The 19,403-nt window shown below is 46.5% G+C and overlaps 2 protein-coding genes and 2 long non-coding RNA genes across 9 annotated transcripts; 3 read left to right on the top strand and 1 right to left on the bottom strand.

The window, feature by feature from the left end:
* Positions 1–214: 214 nt before the first annotated feature.
* LOC133397236 (uncharacterized) lies at positions 215–1,999 on the top strand. The gene is made up of 2 exons (XR_009767582.1): positions 215–555; positions 1,407–1,999. It is a non-coding gene; the product is annotated as an uncharacterized LOC133397236 (long non-coding RNA).
* Positions 2,000–2,701: 702 nt separating this feature from the next.
* Positions 2,702–9,827, top strand: si:dkey-159a18.1 (sortilin). The gene is given in 22 exon segments (XM_061667922.1): positions 2,702–2,752; positions 2,754–2,819; positions 2,821–3,003; positions 3,299–3,361; positions 3,443–3,519; positions 3,593–3,689; positions 4,247–4,414; positions 4,544–4,617; positions 4,762–4,808; positions 4,924–5,060; positions 5,129–5,212; positions 5,966–6,026; positions 7,328–7,480; positions 7,550–7,647; positions 7,718–7,817; positions 7,884–8,058; positions 8,472–8,665; positions 8,748–8,940; positions 9,011–9,275; positions 9,341–9,447; positions 9,535–9,652; positions 9,740–9,827. Coding segments are annotated over 22 exon segments (2,529 nt in total). The 3' UTR covers positions 9,758–9,827.
* LOC133397263 (uncharacterized) lies at positions 2,742–13,796 on the bottom strand. Its single transcript, XR_009767583.1, has 4 exons — positions 13,597–13,796; positions 5,928–6,020; positions 4,909–5,038; positions 2,742–2,982 (listed from the first exon to the last, which is right to left on the bottom strand). It is a non-coding gene; the product is annotated as an uncharacterized LOC133397263 (long non-coding RNA).
* On the top strand, positions 10,350–14,274 carry fam3c (FAM3 metabolism regulating signaling molecule C). 6 transcript variants are annotated; one of them, XM_061667929.1, is made up of 10 exons: positions 10,350–10,436; positions 10,859–10,895; positions 11,009–11,113; positions 11,194–11,217; positions 11,304–11,415; positions 11,582–11,640; positions 12,817–12,867; positions 12,947–13,031; positions 13,105–13,231; positions 13,626–14,274. In XM_061667929.1, exons 2-10 carry the CDS (start codon positions 10,880–10,882, stop codon positions 13,713–13,715), a joined length of 669 nt encoding a protein of 222 aa, XP_061523913.1. In that variant the 5' UTR covers positions 10,350–10,436; positions 10,859–10,879; the 3' UTR covers positions 13,716–14,274. The 6 variants fall into 6 exon arrangements, with proteins under 6 accessions (XP_061523913.1, XP_061523911.1, XP_061523910.1 ...); XM_061667927.1 differs by having other exon boundaries at positions 11,295–11,415; XM_061667926.1 differs by having other exon boundaries at positions 11,292–11,415.
* The last annotated feature ends 5,129 nt before the right edge of the window (positions 14,275–19,403 follow it).

The following is a 19,403-nucleotide window of genomic DNA, read 5'->3' as shown; positions in this document are numbered from 1 at the left end:
GATAAAAGTCCTAGTGTTTCCTAATGTCATGACTACCCCAGAGGGGAATCGTGACCACTGTGTGGTGAGGAACTTTCACACTTGGCATTTTTGGGAAAGTCCATGACTGCACTACCGTAGGAATGAATAAGGAACCGCTCCTCTTCAACAATTCCATGCAGTCTGGATTTCTGCATCACTGGAAGCAGGGCTGAGCGAGGACATTGTGGTTTGTGATTATTTTTATGATTACTACTTGTAAGTCAGAGAGGGGTTCCAAAGCGCTAACATTGATTATTTATTTACATTTTTATTTTTTCATTGTAATTTTCCCTTAACCGGAAAGACACCCCCCCCCCCTCTACCACGCCCCCTTACCTATCGGAGCACCGAGATGCGGGCAGGAGGACGACCACAGCTCTGAACGATAAACACTTTTTTTTTTTTTTTTTTTTTTTAACGTTCATTTAATACTTACTTTAATTTCGTAATAACTTAATACCTGCTAGCGCCTTGGGAGATTTCGGCTTGTTTTGGAAACCTTCGAGGCACACATTTCAAGAAACAAGTCACAAAGTGAGTTCTTGCTAGGTTATCAAACCGCCGTCGTGTTTTTAAAAGTTACAAAAACGAGGCGAAATGTCACATGAATTAACGTCGTTTGTCCTTTTTCTAGTTTCGTCCACGTTGTGCGGAATTTGTGCAGTCTTGCTGCTGGTGCCTTCAGGTACCCCTGTTGAATGGCAATTTTGTCCTAAGTCGACTCGTTTTCGTATTCGCTATGTAATTTAGCATCATGTAAGACATGAGTCGGGGATATCTGCTTGGCTAGATGGCGAAAGGTGTGTTTTATGCAAAACGACAACAACTTGAACGAGTTTCGGGATATGAATCAAATCGATACACATAGTTACATTTGTACTGGAAATTACCGGAAGTGAATTGCGTGTATTTCTCATGCTAGTGTTGCTATTTACTGTATTCATGAATGCACTAATAATTCCCTTCTTCCTGCTCAAGTTACTTCTACAAATCTTGACTGTTTCTAGCTGACTTATTTTTTTTACTGTATTTATTTATATAAAGTTGTCCTGATTAGTTTATATACCCGGAAGAATTTGTGAAATATGGGCCATTTTGGGGGTGAAAAGTGACTGATGACCGATCATCTCATTATTTTCTTTATAGTTACAGTATGTTGTTTAATTATTGTGGTGTTCTAAAATGACATAATTTGAACTAAAAGTAGCATAAAATAATTGTTTTTCCTGATCACTGGTATTTTCTTTAAAAATAAAACAACCGGTACAGAGCTTACAAATTCTGCCATGGTATGTAAACTAATGTCCACAACTTTATCTATGTAAATATACACAGTACACTATATATATATCATGATATTACAGTATATATATTTGATTGCACAGGGTTGTTTTTGCTCATCTGGAGAAATGGTGCCAGCTGTTCTGAAGCTTTACTTCTTCGGAAGCGCCGTGGCCATCTTCGCCTTCATCTTCAGCCTGGCCGACTCGGTCGGCGGTCTTATGTACGTCCACGACCACCGCTGGATGCTGGAGATGGAAAGAGGTCCCGCGCCGAGGCATCGTGGGGGTCATCTTAAAAATGTAACGGAAGAGTACTACTGAAAATTGCTGAGCCAAAGACAGAATTGTACTGTGCAGTGGTTGATACATCACAGCATATCAACGAATGTGTCATGCAAGCTGCATGGAGGAATGACTTTAGAATCAATATTTTAGCATAATGGTTGCATGATTAAAAACAAATCATGCTAACTGGAAAGGCTGGCCTCCCTGACAATTGTTTGTCGGTTTGTGTATTTGTATTTCAAATGCGTGCCTGTGATGACGAATCTCGGCGAGCATCTCCATTGTCACGTATTAAAATGAACGGTAAATGTGTGAAGCCTAAAAAAAAAAAAAAAACAGACGATTTCATTCTCGACCTTGTGTTGTTTGACTTCTTGTTACTGTGTAGAATAAACATTCTTTGAATAAAACCTTGAGTTCACATTGTATACAAGTGCTGTTTGAATACGAGGTTTAGCAGCTGGATCATCAGCCAATGGCAGCTGTATTCAATCTATAACATTTACTTTGTCTCTTTTCGGAGTCCAAATGGATCACATCGTCACAAAAAGTACACATTTTTAACTGTACATTAAATATGTGGACCATTTATACTTCATTTAATAATAATTAACCTGATATTTTATAAAAAAAATAATAATAAAACGTCAAATACAGTATATAAATTGATTCTACCAATATGTGTATGAGATTATTTACAATAAATACATTTTTGATGAACCAATTTAGGGTGAAAGAGTCTACAGCAATGCAAGAAATATCACAGGACTCTTGATAATGTAAATGCTCGTTGGGTCAAAGTTTGCACACCCGTGCTTTAAGGGGTACAATGCGTTTTGTGTGATTCACGAAACAGTACCCTCTTGTGGACACTCATTTCTACTACACCCACAACTCGAGTGGTAAAGTGGAGTGTAAAAGCTCAAACTTGCTTCAAATTGCCCCTTCGCTACATTGTTCACGATTACTTCTAGATTGAAATGTAAAATGAGCTCTCTCGTGGAGCCCGCATGTGTGCCCCGTTAGGTGACACCGGCCCCCAGCGTTAGTGTGTTGTGAGGGGGATGCGGGCTCCAGCACCTGCCGGAGAGGACGCAGCACTTTCCATGTTAATGAGCCGTCCCTTCCCTCTTCCCACATACCTGCCTCTGCCTCTGCCTCTGCCCCCGCCACTCTGCGCGCACGCATCCCGCCCGAGGACACCGACTGTGGGGCTCCCGAGTTTTGTCCGGCAGCGGTCATGATCTGGTGGCGAGTCGTGGCGCTCTGCCTTCTGCTCCGATTCGGGGCCGAAACGCGCACTCGCACTCCCTCCGCGGCCACCTCCGAGGCTTCCGGCGGTCCTGCTTTCGAGTCGTGCCAGGTCAGCCTGACACCAGCCGAGCATCGGCTTCTAGACGACAACACACACGAGGTGAGGCGTTAACATGGCTCGTCCTCAGCGAATGAGGCCAAAATCCATGGTGTTGTACAATTTTAAATGCAGGGTCCTCGAATTAAGGGCCGTGGTCCATTTTGGGGTGCAGAACTCTTGATTTCGTGATTTTTGTCGTTGTTCTCTTCAATCAAAAACTACAGAATGACTTTTCTTGTATTTTGAATAAGACGAAAACAACATGCATTGACAATCATTAGGAAATGTCAAGCAAAAGAATACTAATAAGTAGTTTTCCAATTTGACACTTCATGTGGTGTGGTTTTGCTTTCAGACAGGCTTTAATGGTGACGACGGCTCTTATGTGATTCTCACGTGGGTGGGCGATGGTACCGGGGTAAGTGTGGCAATAAAACATCACCGCTATACAACTACCCGAAAACAACTGTACAGTAATCGGCACAAATCCATCTTCTAGGTCATCCTGGTGTTGTCCACAATCAGCGCTCCCATAGACACATTCCTTGAGGGAGGCTCCTCACGCCTTTATAGAAGGTGAGTCGTGAAGAACAACAAAATGCCATGCTAAATAGTCACGTTGTCAACCAATCACGTTTTTCCTTTCCAGTACCGATTACGGCAAGTCCTTTCACGACATCTCGAAGAGCATCAACCGCACTTTTATCAAAGAGGAGTTTGGCGTCAGCGTGGGACCAGGAAGTTCTGTGAGTTGGAAGCCAGGAGCTAACACAATGCTAGTAGTTGCTAGCATGTTATTTTAGCATTGCCATCCGATTAAAACCGTATAGCTCCAAAGAAAATTTTATTTTTTTGTTTTGGAATTAAAATGTATAAAAGTCACAAAAGTGGAGCTACAAGAACAATTCCATGGTCATCTTGGCTTGATTGGCTGGGAGAAGTTAAATGGGTCTTTGGGCTAGAGCCCCACTTCAGACACCAGAAAATGGTTCTCACCCTGCCTACCATACATTAGAAAGAGTACCTCACACTTCATCTTTGCTAATTGGCGAAGAGAAGTCACATGGTTCTTTGGCATGAACCCCTACTTCTTTAACCGGAGCCCCCCACTGCAGACATCCCCCAAAAATATTCCTAGCCCACTGTCTTTATATTTTAGTGATATTGTTATCAAGTACCTCACACTTTTGTTGGTCGTCATCACAGTTTGGCTGGGATAGGTCACATGGTTCTTTGGCCTGGAGCCCCACTTAAGCAACCAAAAATGGTTCCCTCCCATCTACTGTACGAATGTTTTGAACAGGTGATATTGACCGCCGACACACCCGTGGTGGACCATCCGGGCGGCATCATTTTCACTTCCACGGACGCCGGTGCCACCTTTCGCTTCGTCCAGCTCCCCTTCCACCTGGCTCAGCCCATCACCTACCACTTCCTCAACCCCGACTTGCTGGTGGCGCTTAGCATCGACGTGAGTCACAAACGGCGTTGTTTGCTCTACTTTTTAAGAAGCAGACAACACTAACGCAAGCATGCGCAGGTCACGCCTTTGGGAGAAGAAGGTAAACACGGCCAATGTGTTTCTGTTCCTGACTTGCAGGGCGCGCTGTGGCTCTCGCTGGACTTTGGCGCCACGTGGACAAAAGTGCATGATGGAGTGCATTCTTTCTCATGGTGAGAATCAACAGGAAGTCAGGCACACAGAAACAACAACTTCAAAGACACCTTGTAAAAACACGAGACGCCATTTTTAGACTGGACTCACGTTGAATTCTATTCAAATCTAAGTTTTGGAAGTACGTCTTTTTCTTTCTTTAGGGGGGCTGGCGTTAATTTGTTCTTCAGTTGCAGCAAAGCAGATACAAGTAAGAGCAAAAAAATGGCCACTGTAAATCATTTCTCTCATCTCCCCTGATTTTTACAATTGTTTTTCTTAATACATATCAAATTAATACAGACTTTTACCTCCTGTCGTTGTAGTGGATGCAGAAGAGAGGGGCGATCTGCAGCTGAAGAGGACCAAAGACCTTGGCAAGACCTTCGCCGTCATCCACGAAGATGTCTACAGTTTTGGCTACATCGGAGCCTTTCTCTTCTTCTCAGTCATGGAAGATACGGTAAAACAACTTTCAAGAACACGCCGCTATAGAATATACTTTCACATTATGTGTTATTTTCCTCCCAGCGATCACCAAGGGTCATGTATTTTTCATCCGACCAAGGAGACACCTTCAGTCGAGCCTTACTTCCGTCAGCCTCCACCGAACAGGTGATGCGTTTGTAATGTTTCCAACTAAAATATTATTTACAAGCATGTTTCAGTTCATCAAAGACAATGGAACCAATTGAGAAACAAAAGTTTTGTTTCAACGTGAAAGGCTAACAGAGGCGCTCCATTAACAACGAACAGAAGCCAACATCCAGCCAATGTTTTTAGGAATAAACCTCGAAGGTCGCGGCTAATAGATGGGTAATACTCATTGAATACGACAGAGGCTAACAATGAATTGTTAGACAGAAACTAATGGAATGCTAGTAGTCACTAACTTGCACTAGCCGAGAGTAGTGTTACATTGCCATCCAATGAAAATATACACATTTTGTGCAATCCAAATCAAGATGAATGTTTTTTGTTGTTGTTGTTAGCATTAAAAAAAAAAAAAAAAAAAGGTTTTATGCAAGCTTTTGGAGTGAAATACGTAAGTGCTGCAGGTACAATTTTGGCAACATCTTAACATAACTTACTTTAGACAAAAATGATCGCTACTTAATAACAGGAATGTCTTAAGGCAACTTGATTGAGGGGCATTCCTTAGAATGTAGACGCTAATGGAAAGCTCATATCCAAAGTTAGCATAGGATTATTAGTCGTTAAAAAGTATCGACCAACGATGGATTTATAACAAAAATAAATAAACACCCGCAAAAGCACTTTCTCTCAATTAGATGGGCCAAAAATGAAATTAGTCATCATAATCACACACGTTCTCATGCCTCCATCTTCTTTTGTGTGTGTTTGCAGTTTTACTCCATCTTGGACGGCGACGACGACATGCTCTTTATGCATGTGGACAACCCTGGAGGTAAAAACAAAGAAGAAAATAGCTCAAAACTTGGCACGTTGTTTTTGTCATGGAAAAACTCAACTGCATAGACTGAACTGGTTTCACGAGTTCTGGCTGCTGCTGACAAATCATTCCGTCATACTCGCTGTGTTTGCGCACACCATGGCAGCTGGATTTTTTTTTCTTTCCCTTCACCTTTTTTTTAACATTCCCACCAAGCCTCTTTACCCTTTTTAACACCCATGTCACTAAATGGTCGCAATTTCCTCCTTTTTTTTAAAGCCTGATGTTAAGTTGACAAGACTTGAGATAAATAGGGGGCTTTATCTTTCGTCGCCTGCGGAAGGCAGGAGATTTAGGTTACGCCACAAAAGGCTGACAAGCGTATCTTGAGATCAGGGTGTATCACAAGAACACACACAAACACACTACTAATGTGAGCATCACTTATTTCAGCTGACATTGTCCTTCATTGGCGGCACATGACAAATTTATGACTTGACATTTACGCTGCGGCCACGACCCCGGTGAGGATAAGCGGTTCGGAAAATGGATGAACGGAACTACACTGCGTTCCAAATTAATATGCAAATTATATTTTTCTCAGATTTTCCTAAATAGTTGATACATGTGACAGTCGGCATAAATTTAAAGTCATTAAGCATCAGAATACATATAATTCAGTTTTTTAACAGACCTCTCAATAATATTTTTTTAAAAAGAAAAAAACTTAAATTGTACTGTTTCAAATTATTATGCACAACATAGTTTCAAGACATGAAAATAGTCATTTATTGAATTTGCAGCATTAGGAGGTTATATTTACTGAAGTCGAATGGTATTTCAATACAAAAACAAGTTACATTTTGACATATTATTATTATTTATTATTTTATAGCAGCTTCACAATTTTACATCCATTAAACTTGTGACTTTTTGGAGAGTTTCTGCTTGAATTTCTTCTGAGATGGTGCAACTTGTCATGCTTGAAGACGATTTTGTTCATGAAAGCACAATTGTTTTGGTACCATGGAAGAAAGTGGTCAATCAGAAACTCCAAATACTTCTGCAGTATGGCCCCTTTTTCAAATGTCAAGGTACAATATTGCAGGAATTCATAAACTGTCGAAGTGGGGAACCGCTTAGGGGTTAAATTTATGCTTTGCACCATAGTTATTAGCAAAGCTTTAGACCTATACTACCCCTAACCTGCACTGACAGAACGTTGAAGAGAGCATGTGGTTTATTTTTGGGCTGCAAGGGGACGGTTGTCGAGGACGACGACAAACGTCTGACATCATCAGTGTAAATTCCCATAGACACCTACTTCGGGACAATGTACACGTCAGATGACCGCGGCATCCTGTTTTCCAAGTCCTTGGAGCGCCACTTGTTCGATGGGCAGCGCAAGAGCGATTTCCGGAACATCACGTCGCTCCGCGGCGTGTATCTCACCAACAAACTGGACAAAGGTAGGCTAGTCTGTATCCGTGTCGTGTTAAAATGCACCCATGAAGATTTGTTTTCATTTGTTGTTTCAGATGGACGAATCAGATCAGTCATTTCATTCAATCGGGGAGGAACGTGGCATCGGCTTTCCAAACCTCAGAATGTGGAATGTGGAGAGGAAGTAAAGAATGTGTGTTCCATGCAATTCAAAGATGTATTATTTGTTCATACATTTGTCCAACCCATCACTGTTTTAGCAGTGCAACCTTCATATTCATGGAGAACACAGTCGTATCAATCACATCGTCCCCATGCTCCTAATGTCTGAGGCCACTGCGGTTGGTCTGGTCCTCGCACATGGTAACAATCACTGCTTTATCTTGTTACACACAGTTTTATATGCTTTATAAAGCTCCTCTGCTTTAGGCACGGTGGGTGATTGCCTGTCGTCGTGGCAGTATCCAGATGTGTTTGTCTCGTCTGACGGGGGTTACAACTGGAGGTGCACGCTGAGGGGTCCCCACCATTACAGCATACTGGACTCTGGCGGGCTTGTTGTGGCTGTGGAGGCGCGGCGCAAAGGACAAGTCAAGACGATCAAGTACGGGAACACACAACAGGTCTTGTGGTTGTCTTTTGATCTCTATTGTTGATCGGTGACAGGCTTTCAAACCAGGTTCCACCAGATGTTTTTGTTCTTGCTTTTGGCTCTCTCGTTTCGTTGATATTTCTCGGCGGGTTTCCCGACTGAGGTTCCAACAGGTGTTATTGTTATTTGTTTTTTTTTTTCTCTTATCTTCATATTAATCCCCAGATTCCTCAACCAAGTTCACACTGGTGTTTTTGTTGTTGCCTTTGCTTTCTTTTTTTTGTCCCCATGTTCCCAAACCATGTTCCAACAATTGCTGTTGTTGCTTTTTGTTTATCTCCAGATTCCCAAACCAGGTTCCAACAGGTGTTGCTCTTGTGTTTTGTTGACATCTCCTGCGATAACCTTTTTCTTTTGTGTCTCAGGTTCTCGACAGATGAGGGCCAGTGCTGGAAGTCGTACAACTTCACCGAGCAGCCTTTCTTCTTCGCCGGCCTGGCTTCCGAGCCGGGCACCAAGGCCATGAGCGTCAGCGTATGGGGCTTCCGTCCTGAAGACGACAATCAGCCCATGTGGGTGGCGGTCACCATCGACTTTCAGAGCCTCATCACCAGGGCATGTGGGTCGTTGTTGGAAATACAAAATTAACCATAACCAGAATCCTCCCTGTTTTAAGACTACATTTAATGTAATTCCTTTAGGTAATGACCTGGATTATGGGGAGTGGTTGGCGCACTCAACAGAGGGAGGGACTTCGGAGAGGGATGGCTGCGTTCTGGGTGTCAAGGAGACATACCGGAGGAGGAAGAAACAAGCTGTGTGTCGGAATGGTCGCAGCTACGTCATGGTAAAGAAGGAAAGTCCCTGCCTGTGCACCATGGAAGACTTTTTGTGGTAAGAACAGCAGATCAGAATTTAAGGAACTGTTCAGCAGTGATTCTAAACAAGCTACCCTTTCGAACAGTGATTATGGCTATCGGCGCCACATGAACACATCAGTGTGTGTGCGACAGCACGACACGCACAACAAAACATTGGAGATGTGCCTGAATGGCGAGGAGGACGAGCTCCTGACAGCAGGCTATCGCAAGGTCCCTAGTAATCGCTGCGAGGGGGGATTTTCTCCTCAGCTGGCAGTCCAGACGGTCATCAGACCTTGCGGTGTCAAACCCAGCGCCGATTCACCCTCCGCCCACTCCACCGTGCCGGTGACACACTTTGACACACCGGTGAGTAGCTTTGACGTCCAAAAACTCTCTCTCAAACGCTTTTAGAGCTCATTTTGTGTAACCAGCGAGAGAGGCTGGTGCTGATACTGGTGTGCGCCGGTGCAGGCATCATCGTCCTCGCCGCCGTTGTCTCTGCGCTGGTCGCTGTCAAGAGAGGGGTTTATCAGTACAGGTGAGCTAAGCAGGTGCACATCGGGACCACTTCGGAGGCTATTAGGAGCATTTTGGCTGACTGTTGTTTCACGCCATCCGCCTGCAGGGCACCAAATTATCGCTTCTCCAATCTCCAGATTCAAGATGATCACAATGGAGCCATAGGGGATTTTGAAAGTGCCAACAGCAGCAACGGAACGTCCTGTCCGCAGGACTCAGATAATGTAATCACTACTGAGTCATACCAACTAATCAGTATTTTTTGTTTTACTTTTAAAATAATTCATAATTACGATGTCTCTTTTTTTCAGCAAAATCTTCTGCAGTGAAACCCCTTTTGAACTGACACTAAAGTGGATCAGAAGAGCCATGACAAAATTACATTTATTTATTGACGTTCATTTCTTTGAATTGCTTTGCTCCGGCCTTGATTTCTATATATTTTTATTTGAATATTAAAATACATACAAGTTGAGGCTACTCCTGTTTTGTACTGCTTTTTAAATAAATGACTGATAAATTATTAAATTATGCACAATGTAAGTAATACAAAGAATAACAGGCAATTATTTCGTGATTGTTCTATTTGTGGAAATGTCAACTGCAAATAAAGCTGTATTCATTTTATTCCGTAGAGAACCTTGTGGGGGCGCTATGGTGTCCTGTACCCCTATTGAATTCCGCGAAGAGGAAAAATTACGGAAGTATGAAAGGATCATCTCTTTGAAACGACGTGTCGCTATGACTACCCTAAAAGAAAATAAATAAGATTTCAAGTAATCCAACTATCATTTTACCACATATACAATAGTAACCTGTAGAATTGTTTGTGTTGTTGGTTTGTAAATTAATAAACACACTACACTACTGGTATCACGATGTCCCTGCTGCCACAGCCTTCCTTTTTATGTCGAAGTGAGCGCTCTGTTGTACTACTGCAACTCAGGTGTCACTTCTGGATTCGACACTGTGAACGTCTGCTTGTCACAGCGGTTGTTTCTTTAACGGGTAAGTCAAAAGACCATAAATCAAATTATTATAATTTTCATTTAAAAAAAATACAAATATCACTTTTGATGGCACTGTTTATGAACGTCGGTGAGAGTCCACGCAAAGAACGTAACGATGTAGCGTCTTTATGTCTTTGGACATACACTTAGCATAGTCATATAAAAACACATTTTAAAGTCATGTATTTTAGTCGTAAAGTTAGTTTAAAGTTTGTTAAGTCATACGGTTTATGTGTTCTAAATGAAAGCAGTGGCGTTCAAGCGACACTCTGAAAGATGGTGCTAGTGGACCAAACTTTAGGTGGCAGGTAGCCAACAGGTAGTGCTTGGAAAAATGTTAGCAAATAGTGGCTGGTAAGTATAAAGATTTCTATATTGATTGTTGAAAAAAATATTTGTGTGCTTTGATGGACGTTTCAGGTTGGCTGAAGTTTACTGAATATGGTGCGGACTGGAGGTAAAACCCTAACTGTATTACAACCGCACACAAAAAAGGGATTTTTTTTTTTATGTTCCTGAATGGGACACTGATTATGAAGCAACCCGCAAATGTGGGTATTTCTTCCTCAGGTATTTTCAAGTTGGCAGCGCTTGTCTCCGCATTCATCCTCGCCATCTATCTGGCATTCCAGCTGCTGGAGATCAGGATGGACTTCCGGCTCGGAGGCGTGATGGGTGAGCGATGAGGAACCAGGAAGGTTGGGCACGGAAAATTCCAAAATCACTGCAACCGTGTCTTGTTTTTTGTCTTTTAGACAAATCGGTTCTCACGAACGAAGGTTGTAAGTATATTTTGTGTGGTTAGAACACCTGTTCTTGGACCAATGAGTGGGGAAAATCTTTGCTCACTCAGCAGATAAACCAGTTCGACACAAGTGCGGGCTCTCCAAGGCGTGTCCTGTGGGCCATTTCGCCTTCAAAATGGCGAGCGGCGCAGCTAGCGTAGTGGGGCCCAAAATGTGCCTGGAGGACAAAATGTAAGCAATGTTATGACTTTGCTTTACCGCAATACAGCACCTATCTTTGTGTTTGATGAAGGTGCGGGAAGTGTTGTCAAGTCAAACAGTGCCCTGGAGAGTGGGGTTGTGTCCTGTTCCACATAACATCTTATTGTTAACTCATCTCCTCTGGTTTTTTTTTAAGGCTCATGAGTGCTGTTAAGAACAACGTGGGACGAGGAATCAACATCGCCCTTGTCAATGGTAACGCCGCACCATCCATCCATTTTCCGTACCGCTTATCGTCACTAGGGTCATGGGCGTGCTTGGAGCCTATCCCAGCTGACTCTCGGCGAGAGGTGGGGTACACGCTGAACTGGTCGCCAGCCTATCGCAGGGAACATATAAACAAACAACCATTTACATCTACGGGCAATTTAGAGTCTTTAATTAACCTACATTGCATGTTTTTGGGATGGGGGAGAACATGCAAACTCCACACAGGCGAGGCCGGATTTGAACCTCTTAGTCTTTAATTAACCTACCATGCATGATTTTGGGATGGGGGAGAACATGCAAACTCCACACAAGTGAGGCCGGATTTGAACCCGAGTCCTCAGAACTGTGAGGCAGTCATCCACCGTGCCGCACCATCATGGTTAAATCCAAAATAATAAAGCAACTCACAGTGATGAATCGCGTTATTGGATTTATATATTTCAATCAGTAGGGGGCGCCTATGAATCTCTTCAGCACATGGCCTTCCTTCATCACACATGGGACGTTTGGGTCAGATCTGACCTTGTGGAGTGCACTTCATTGAATAATTTACTGTTTTATGGTGACTCATCTCATCTTTGCTGCCAAAAAGGAAGACTTCCTGTGGATTTTTGGGCACGGTTTCTTGAGACGTTTTGTGAGTCTACTCATAACAGACAAGGCTGTCAAATTTCCTGATGTTTGACCAAGCTTATACATTGTGGAATTGACTTATTAAGAGTATCCTGTTTAATGTGGAGTCTTTGCCAAATTACCCTGAAAGGGCTGCTTCTTTCTAAAATGGTAGACTGTGAGTTTTCAGCCATGGTTTCTTTACACATTTTTGTGTGCTTGCTTGTGATCGACATGACTACCAAATGTTATGTTTGCTCAAGCTCTGGCCCTGTGGAGTTGATTCACGAGTTTCCTGTTTTATGGCAAGTTCTCCAACTTTGCCGCCATGCTCCACCCACACACAATGACAATCCATCCCGATGTCCAGTACATGAACTCCAAACTTCAATCTCTTGGCTGAGTTAGCTTCTGAAGCACATATGGAAATGTTGGCTTCGAACCAAAATCGTAGACTTCCTTTGTCGTTTTGGGTATGGCATCTGGAGACTTTTCGTGGGTCTCGATAGAACAATTTGGTTTAACTCCTAATTCTTTGTCATTACACAGGAAGAACAGGAGAGCTGAACAAAACGGACTTCTTCGACATGTGGGCAGGAAGTGAGCGCCACATTACTTAATAAAGAAAAAGTCAGCATACAGTACAAGTGTGTCAAATGTCACTCCGTTCCATTCTTAGATGTGGCCCCCCTCATTCAGTTCCTGAAGGGAATAGAGGACGGGACGGTGGTCATGATGGCGTCCTTCGACGATCCTTCCACCAAGTAGGCACTCTGTTTGTTGTCACACGCATTAACCCCTCCCTTTAACCAATGGAATTTTGTTCTTTTTTTCTAGGCTCAATGACGAAGCCCGGAAGATGATTGCCGACCTGGGAAGCTCGGCCATTAACAACTTGGGCTTCCGGGATAACTGGATCTTTGTCGGAGGGAAAGGGATCAAGACCAAGAGTCCATTTGAGCAGGTAGGTAGTGTGTGCTGGCAGCCTTTCCATCCAAAGCTTGTCTTTAATGTTGGGAAGATGACCTTCAAACTCCAAGGACAGGAAGTTTATTTAGACTCTACTCGAGAAAAAGGAAACTCAAGCCTCAGGAGACTAAATTATCTGCATTTGCAATACAATCTATAATTTAAACAAATGCTTAATAATAATAATACAATAGCAACAGGTGGCGCTGTAACTCCTTACTATGAGGCGTCTTTAGCCAATCAGAAGCCATTTCTGGGAAAAGGGACAATACCAGCAATCCAGGAAAATATAAAATTAATAAACAGATATGTCAAAGTAGGAGTTTGGGAAGCCTACTTCCAAACTATTATGATATTTACCATGATTTGTATATTGTTGTTTATGGCAGCACATCAAGAGCAGCGCAGACACCAACAAGTTCGAGGGCTGGCCGGAGGTCCTTGAGATGGAAGGCTGCGTGCCTAAGAGGGAAGACTGACCCCCGTTGCATGTTCCTCATCTGAGTCGCCGCCTTTTTCCGTCCTGTCAAGACTGTTTACCGCCGACAATCTTCCAAAGGGCTCGTGCTGGAAACACACAGGTGAAGCTCACCAAGAAGGGACTGGAATACCGTCCAACCTTAATCCAGTTGTATTATTGACATTATTATTATTGCACTGTCTGCTATGCCTGCTAACCCGCCTTCACCGTGAACCAACTCTACTGTGAACTATGTAAATATATTTTGACAAGGAGGATTCAGATTGATTTAATGAACAATCTTAACATGTCTGCTTTGTTATTGCTGGAATTCTTCTCCACCAGTTAATGATTAATACAGCACTCTTGGTACTATCTTGTTCCACATACACACGCAATTAGATGTTAATGTATTTGTAAATGACATGTACTCTTAAGTAATCACCTCCATGTCAGAAAGCGTTAAAAAAGCTGCAGAAGAAAGCATTTATCACAGCCTCTGTTATAATGTTGCTCCCAGAGCATAAATGACATGCCTTTTTTATGTGGGAATTAAAGCTTTCACATGGGTTTATTAACATTTGTTATCACTGTGTTTCTATTTTAACATATGACAAATGAAAATTGCCATGTAATAGCTAGAGGTTGTCGGTTGGCGGCAGCAAAGGAACATGATTGGTTGGTGTAGAAGAGAGCACTTACAGAACGATTGACTAAAAGGGGGGGGGTCCCACCAAAGTACCATTTCTGTTCGCTTTGATTATGTTGCCCCTAATGAACACAAATTGCAACCAAAATTCACGTTTATATGTACATTTCACACAGCTACATGATATATGTTCAAGTCAAAAGGAAACATTTAAACGCAGTTTTATGGGGGAATGTGAAGAAATTGTGTTCAAATGTAGACTTTACTGCATCATTTATGTGCAATATTCCCAGTAAATAAAAAAATGACTGATCCAACCCGAGCTGCACGCACAACACAATGCCTGACATGCTATTAATGTACATCAACAACTTATTGTTTGCAAGTACATCTGTGAGTCGGGCTCCTCAGAGAGAAATAGCACGTATGCAAGAACCCGGGACCTTGCGTAAGATCGCTAGGGGATACATTATGAACATGTTCGCTTGCATAAAGTTCAAACAATGTGCCGCGTTAGGGCACAGCAAGCGTAAAAAGATGGGGGCACTTCTTCCTAAGGCCTCTCCATCTGCTACACAGGAATTCAGCCAAGGTTTGAACCCTCACCTCTGAACTGAAGGACCAATTTATTCCTGCAACAGAGCAACTGGACCTAAACACCTGCCTGAAAACTTAATGGCATTCCCAAACGAAACTATTTTCACAGGTTCAGTCTCACTGCATATTATGAGATGTAAACAAGTATGGCTTTTTGCACTTTCTTCTACAATTAGCTTATGAAATTAACTTTGTTCTGATTGAATTTATAGTCATAAAATTATAACTTTCATTAGAACTAAATTATGCCTTTTGTTGATGAAAAAAAAGCATTTTGGAAATTCAAGTTTTTTTTTTTGTATTAAAATTTTGACTAATATTATGTCTCCAAAATAATACGCATTCAGAAGTATGATTTTTTTTTTCCTGAAAAGTAATTTTTTTTGCAAAAGTAAAACATTTTTCGTGAGAATATCTGCCTAAAAGCCTTGATCATAAAAAAACATTTTTTCTCGAAATCAATAAAAAAAATTCCACTTAATATGAATTTTTATTGGCGAAAAAGATGACTTTTTTCAGGCATTAAAAAAAATAATTTCTAAACAATATCAACGTTTTTTTTTTAATGTTGCGGCCTGCGTTCATACTAACCCCATGGGGGAAACGGGTACGGACGCGCCACCCTTGTAATCATTCCGTCCTGCTGCGTTAACAACCCCTTGGTGGGTCGCGGGGCAGCGCAGACGGACACGCCGCCCTCATGCGCTCGTTCCGGCCTGCTGTGGCAACAACCCCTTGGTGGTACACAGGAAAGCGGGGACGGACATGCCGCCCTCGCCCACCCGCCAAAGCTGCGCTCATTCCGGACTGCTCTGGTGCGGGAAAACGGACACGGACACCCAGCCCTCGCATGCCCATTCCTGCCGCCAAAGTTACGCTCATCCCGGCCTACTGTGTTAACAACCCCGTGGTGGGGTGCGGGAAAGCGGGCACGGACATGCCGCCCTCGCCCACCCGCCAAAGCTGCGCTCATTCCGGGCTGCTGTTGTAACAACCCCGTGGTGGGGTGCGGGAAAGCGGGGACGGATATGCCGCCCTCGCCAACCCGCCAAAGGTCCGCTCATTCCGGCCTACTATGGCCACAACCCCGTGGCGGTGTGCGGGAAAGCGGGCACGGATATGCCGCCCTCACCCACCCGCCAAAGGTGCGCTCATTCCGGCCTGCTGTTGTAACAACACCTTGATAGGACACGTGAACGGACACACCGCCGTGCACGCCTCCAAGTGTGCATTTGTTCTGGCCTTCTGTGGCAACAACCCCTTGGTGGGGCACGGGTTGCGAGGAAGGACACCCAGCCCTCGCATGCCCCCCAAGGGTGCACTCGCTACGGCCTGTTGTGATAACAACCCCGTGGTGGGGTGCGGGAAAACGGGGACAGATATGCCGCCCTCGACCACCCGCCAAAGCTGCGCTCATTCCGAACTGCTGTGGTAACAACTCCTTGGTGGGGCGCGGGAAAACGGGGACGGACACCCACCCCTCGCACGCCCATTCCTGCCGCCAAAGTTACGCTCAACCCGGCCTGCTATGGTAACAACCCCGTGGAGGGGTCCGGGAAAGCGGGCACGGATATGCCGTCCTCACCCACCCGCCAAAGGTGCGCTCATTCCGGGCTGCTGTGGCAACAAGTCCTTGGTGGTACACAGGAAAGTGAGTACGGAAAGGCCGCCCTCGCCCAGTCGCCAAAGCTGTGCTCATTCCGGCCTTCTATGGCAACAACCCCGTGGTGGTGTGCGGGAAAGCGGGGGACGGACATGCCGGCCTCGCCGGCCCGACAAAGGTGCGCTCATTCTGGCCTGCTATGGCAACAACCCCGTTTTCTTGTGCCGACCACAGCAGGCTGGAACGAATGCACCCTTGGGACCCTGCCCTCGCACACCCGCCAAAGCTGCGCTCATTCCGGCCTGCTATGGCAACAACCCCGTGGCGGTGTGCGGGAAAGCGGGCACGGATATACCGCCCTCACCCACCCGCCAAAGGTGCGCTCATCCCGGCCTACTGTGGTAACGACCCCGTGGTGGGGTGCGGGAAAGCGGGCACGGACATGCCACCCTCGCCCACCCGCCAAAGCTGTGCTCATTCCGGCCTGCTATGGTAACAACCCCTTGGTGGGGCGCGGGAAAACGGGGACGGACACCCAGCCCTCGCACGCCCATTCCTGCCGCCAAAGTTACGCTCAACCCGGCCTGCTATGGTAACAACCCCGTGGAGGGGTCCGGGAAAGCGGGCACGGATATGCCGTCCTCACCCACCCGCCAAAGGTGCGCTCATTCCGGGCTGCTGTTGTAACAACCCCGTGGTGGGGTGCGGGAAAGCGGGGACGGATATGCCGCCCTCGCCCACCCTCCCAAAGGTCCGCTCATTCCGGCCTGCTATGGCAACAACCCCGTGGTGGTGTGCGGGAAAGCGGGCACGGCTATACCGCCCTCGCCCACCCGCCAAAGCTGCGCTCATTCCGGCCTGCTACGGTAACAATCCCTTGGTGGGGCGCGGGAAAACGGGGACGGACACCCAGCCCTCGCACGCCCATTCCTGCCGCCAAAGTTACGCTCATCCCGGCCTGCTGTGGTAACAACCCCGTGGTGGTGTGCGGGAAAGCGGGCACGGCTATACCGCCCTCGCCCACCCGCCAAAGCTGCGCTCATTCCGGCCTGCTACGGTAACAATCCCTTGGTGGTACACAGGAAAGCGGGGACGGACATGCTGCCCTCGCCCACCCGCCAAAGGTGCGCTCATTCCGGCCTGCTGTGGCAACAACCCCGTTTTCTTGTGCCTACCACAGCAGGCTGGAACGAACACACCCTTGGGACTCTGCCCTCACATGCCTCCCTCCTGCTATGGCAACAACCCTTTGGTGGTACACAGGAAAGCTGGTACGGAAACGCCGCCCTCGCCCACCCGCCAAAGCTGCGCTCATTCCGGCCTGCTGTGGTAACAACCCCTTGGTGGGGTGGCGGAAAACGGGGACGGATACGCCGCCCTCGCCCACCCGCCAAAGCTGCGCTCATTCCGGCCTGCTATGGCAACAACCCCTCGGTTCTACCCGCCAAAGGTACGCTCATTCCGGACTGCTGTGGCAACAACCCCGTTTTCTTGTGCCTACCACAGCAGGCTGGAACGAACGCACCCTTGGGACTCTGCCCTCACATGCCCCCCAAGTATGCCTCCCTCCTGCTATGGCAACAACCCCTTGGTGGTACACAGGAAAGCGGGTACGGAAACGCCGCCCTCGCCGACCCGCCAAAGCTGCGCTCATTCCGGCTTAATGTGGTAACAACCCCTTGGTGGGGTGGCGGAAAACGGGGACGGATACGCCGCCCTCGCCCACCCGCCAAAGCTGCGCTCATTCCGGCCTGCTATGGCAACAACCCCTCGGTTCTACCCGCCAAAGGTACGCTCATTCCGGACTGCTGTGGTGCGGGAAAGCGGGACAGACATGCCGCCCTCGCCCACCCGCCAAATGTACGCTCATTCCGGACTGCTGTGGTGCGGGAAAACGGGGACGGACACCCAGTCCTCGCATGCCAAAGTTACGCTCATCCCGGCCTACTGTGGTAACGACCCCGTGGTGGGGTGCGGGAAAGCGGGCACGGACATGCCGTCCTCATCCACCCGCCAAAGGTGCGCTCATCCCGGCCTGCTACGGTAACAATCCCTTGGTGGCGCGCGGGAAAACGGGGACGGACACCCAGCCCTCGCACGCCCATTCCTGCCGCCAAAGTTACGCTCATCCCGGCCTGCTGTGGTAACAACCCCTTGGTGGTACACAGGAAAGCGGGGACGGACATGCTGCCCTCGCCCACCCGCCAAAGGTGCGCTCATTTCGGCCTGCTGTGGCAACAACCCCGTTTTCTTGTGCCTACCACAGCAGGCTGGAACGAACGCACCCTTGGGACCCTGCCCTCGCATGCCCCCCAAGCATGCCTCCGTCCTGCTATGGCAACAACCCCTTGGTGGTACACAGGAAAGCGGGTACAGAAACGCCGCCCTCGCCCACCTGCCAAAGGTGCGCTCATTCCGGCCTGCTGTTGTAACAACACCTTGATAGGACACGTGAACGGACACACCGCCGTGCACGCTGCAAAGTGTGCATTTGTTCTGGCCTTCTGTGGCAACAACCCCTTGATGGGGCACGGGTTGCGGGGGAAGGACACCCAGCCCTCGCATGCCCCCCAAGGGTTCATTCGCTACGGCCTGTTGTGATAACAACCCCGTGGTGGGGCATGGGAAAGCCCGTGGTGGCCCACCCGTTAAAGGTCCGCTCATTCCGGCCTGCTATGGCAACAACCCCGTGGTGGTGTGCGGGAAAGCGGGGGACGGACATGCCGGCCTCGCCGGCCCGACAAAGGTGCGCTCATTCCGGCCTGCTGTGGCAACAAGTCCTTGGTGGTACACAGGAAAGTGAGTACGGAAAGGCCGCCCTCGCCCAGCCGCCAAAGCTGTGCTCATTCCGGCCTTCT

This window comes from Phycodurus eques, chromosome 22 (assembly GCF_024500275.1).
Source record: "Phycodurus eques isolate BA_2022a chromosome 22, UOR_Pequ_1.1, whole genome shotgun sequence".
Lineage (NCBI taxonomy): Eukaryota > Metazoa > Chordata > Actinopteri > Syngnathiformes > Syngnathidae > Phycodurus > Phycodurus eques.
The sequence above is the reverse complement of the archived record's forward strand: the minus strand, read 5'-3'. Positions and strand labels throughout refer to the sequence as shown.

What these genes read in the sequence shown, in the direction of transcription:
- fam3c (XM_061667923.1), top strand. An exon ending in GGTTCTCACGAACGAAGGTT is followed by an intron (nt 11,221 to 11,291) that starts GTAAGTATATTT and finishes TTGCTCACTCAG; the next exon opens with CAGATAAACCAGTTCGACAC. An exon ending in TTCGACGATCCTTCCACCAA is followed by an intron (nt 13,032 to 13,104) that starts GTAGGCACTCTG and finishes CTTTTTTTCTAG; the next exon opens with GCTCAATGACGAAGCCCGGA.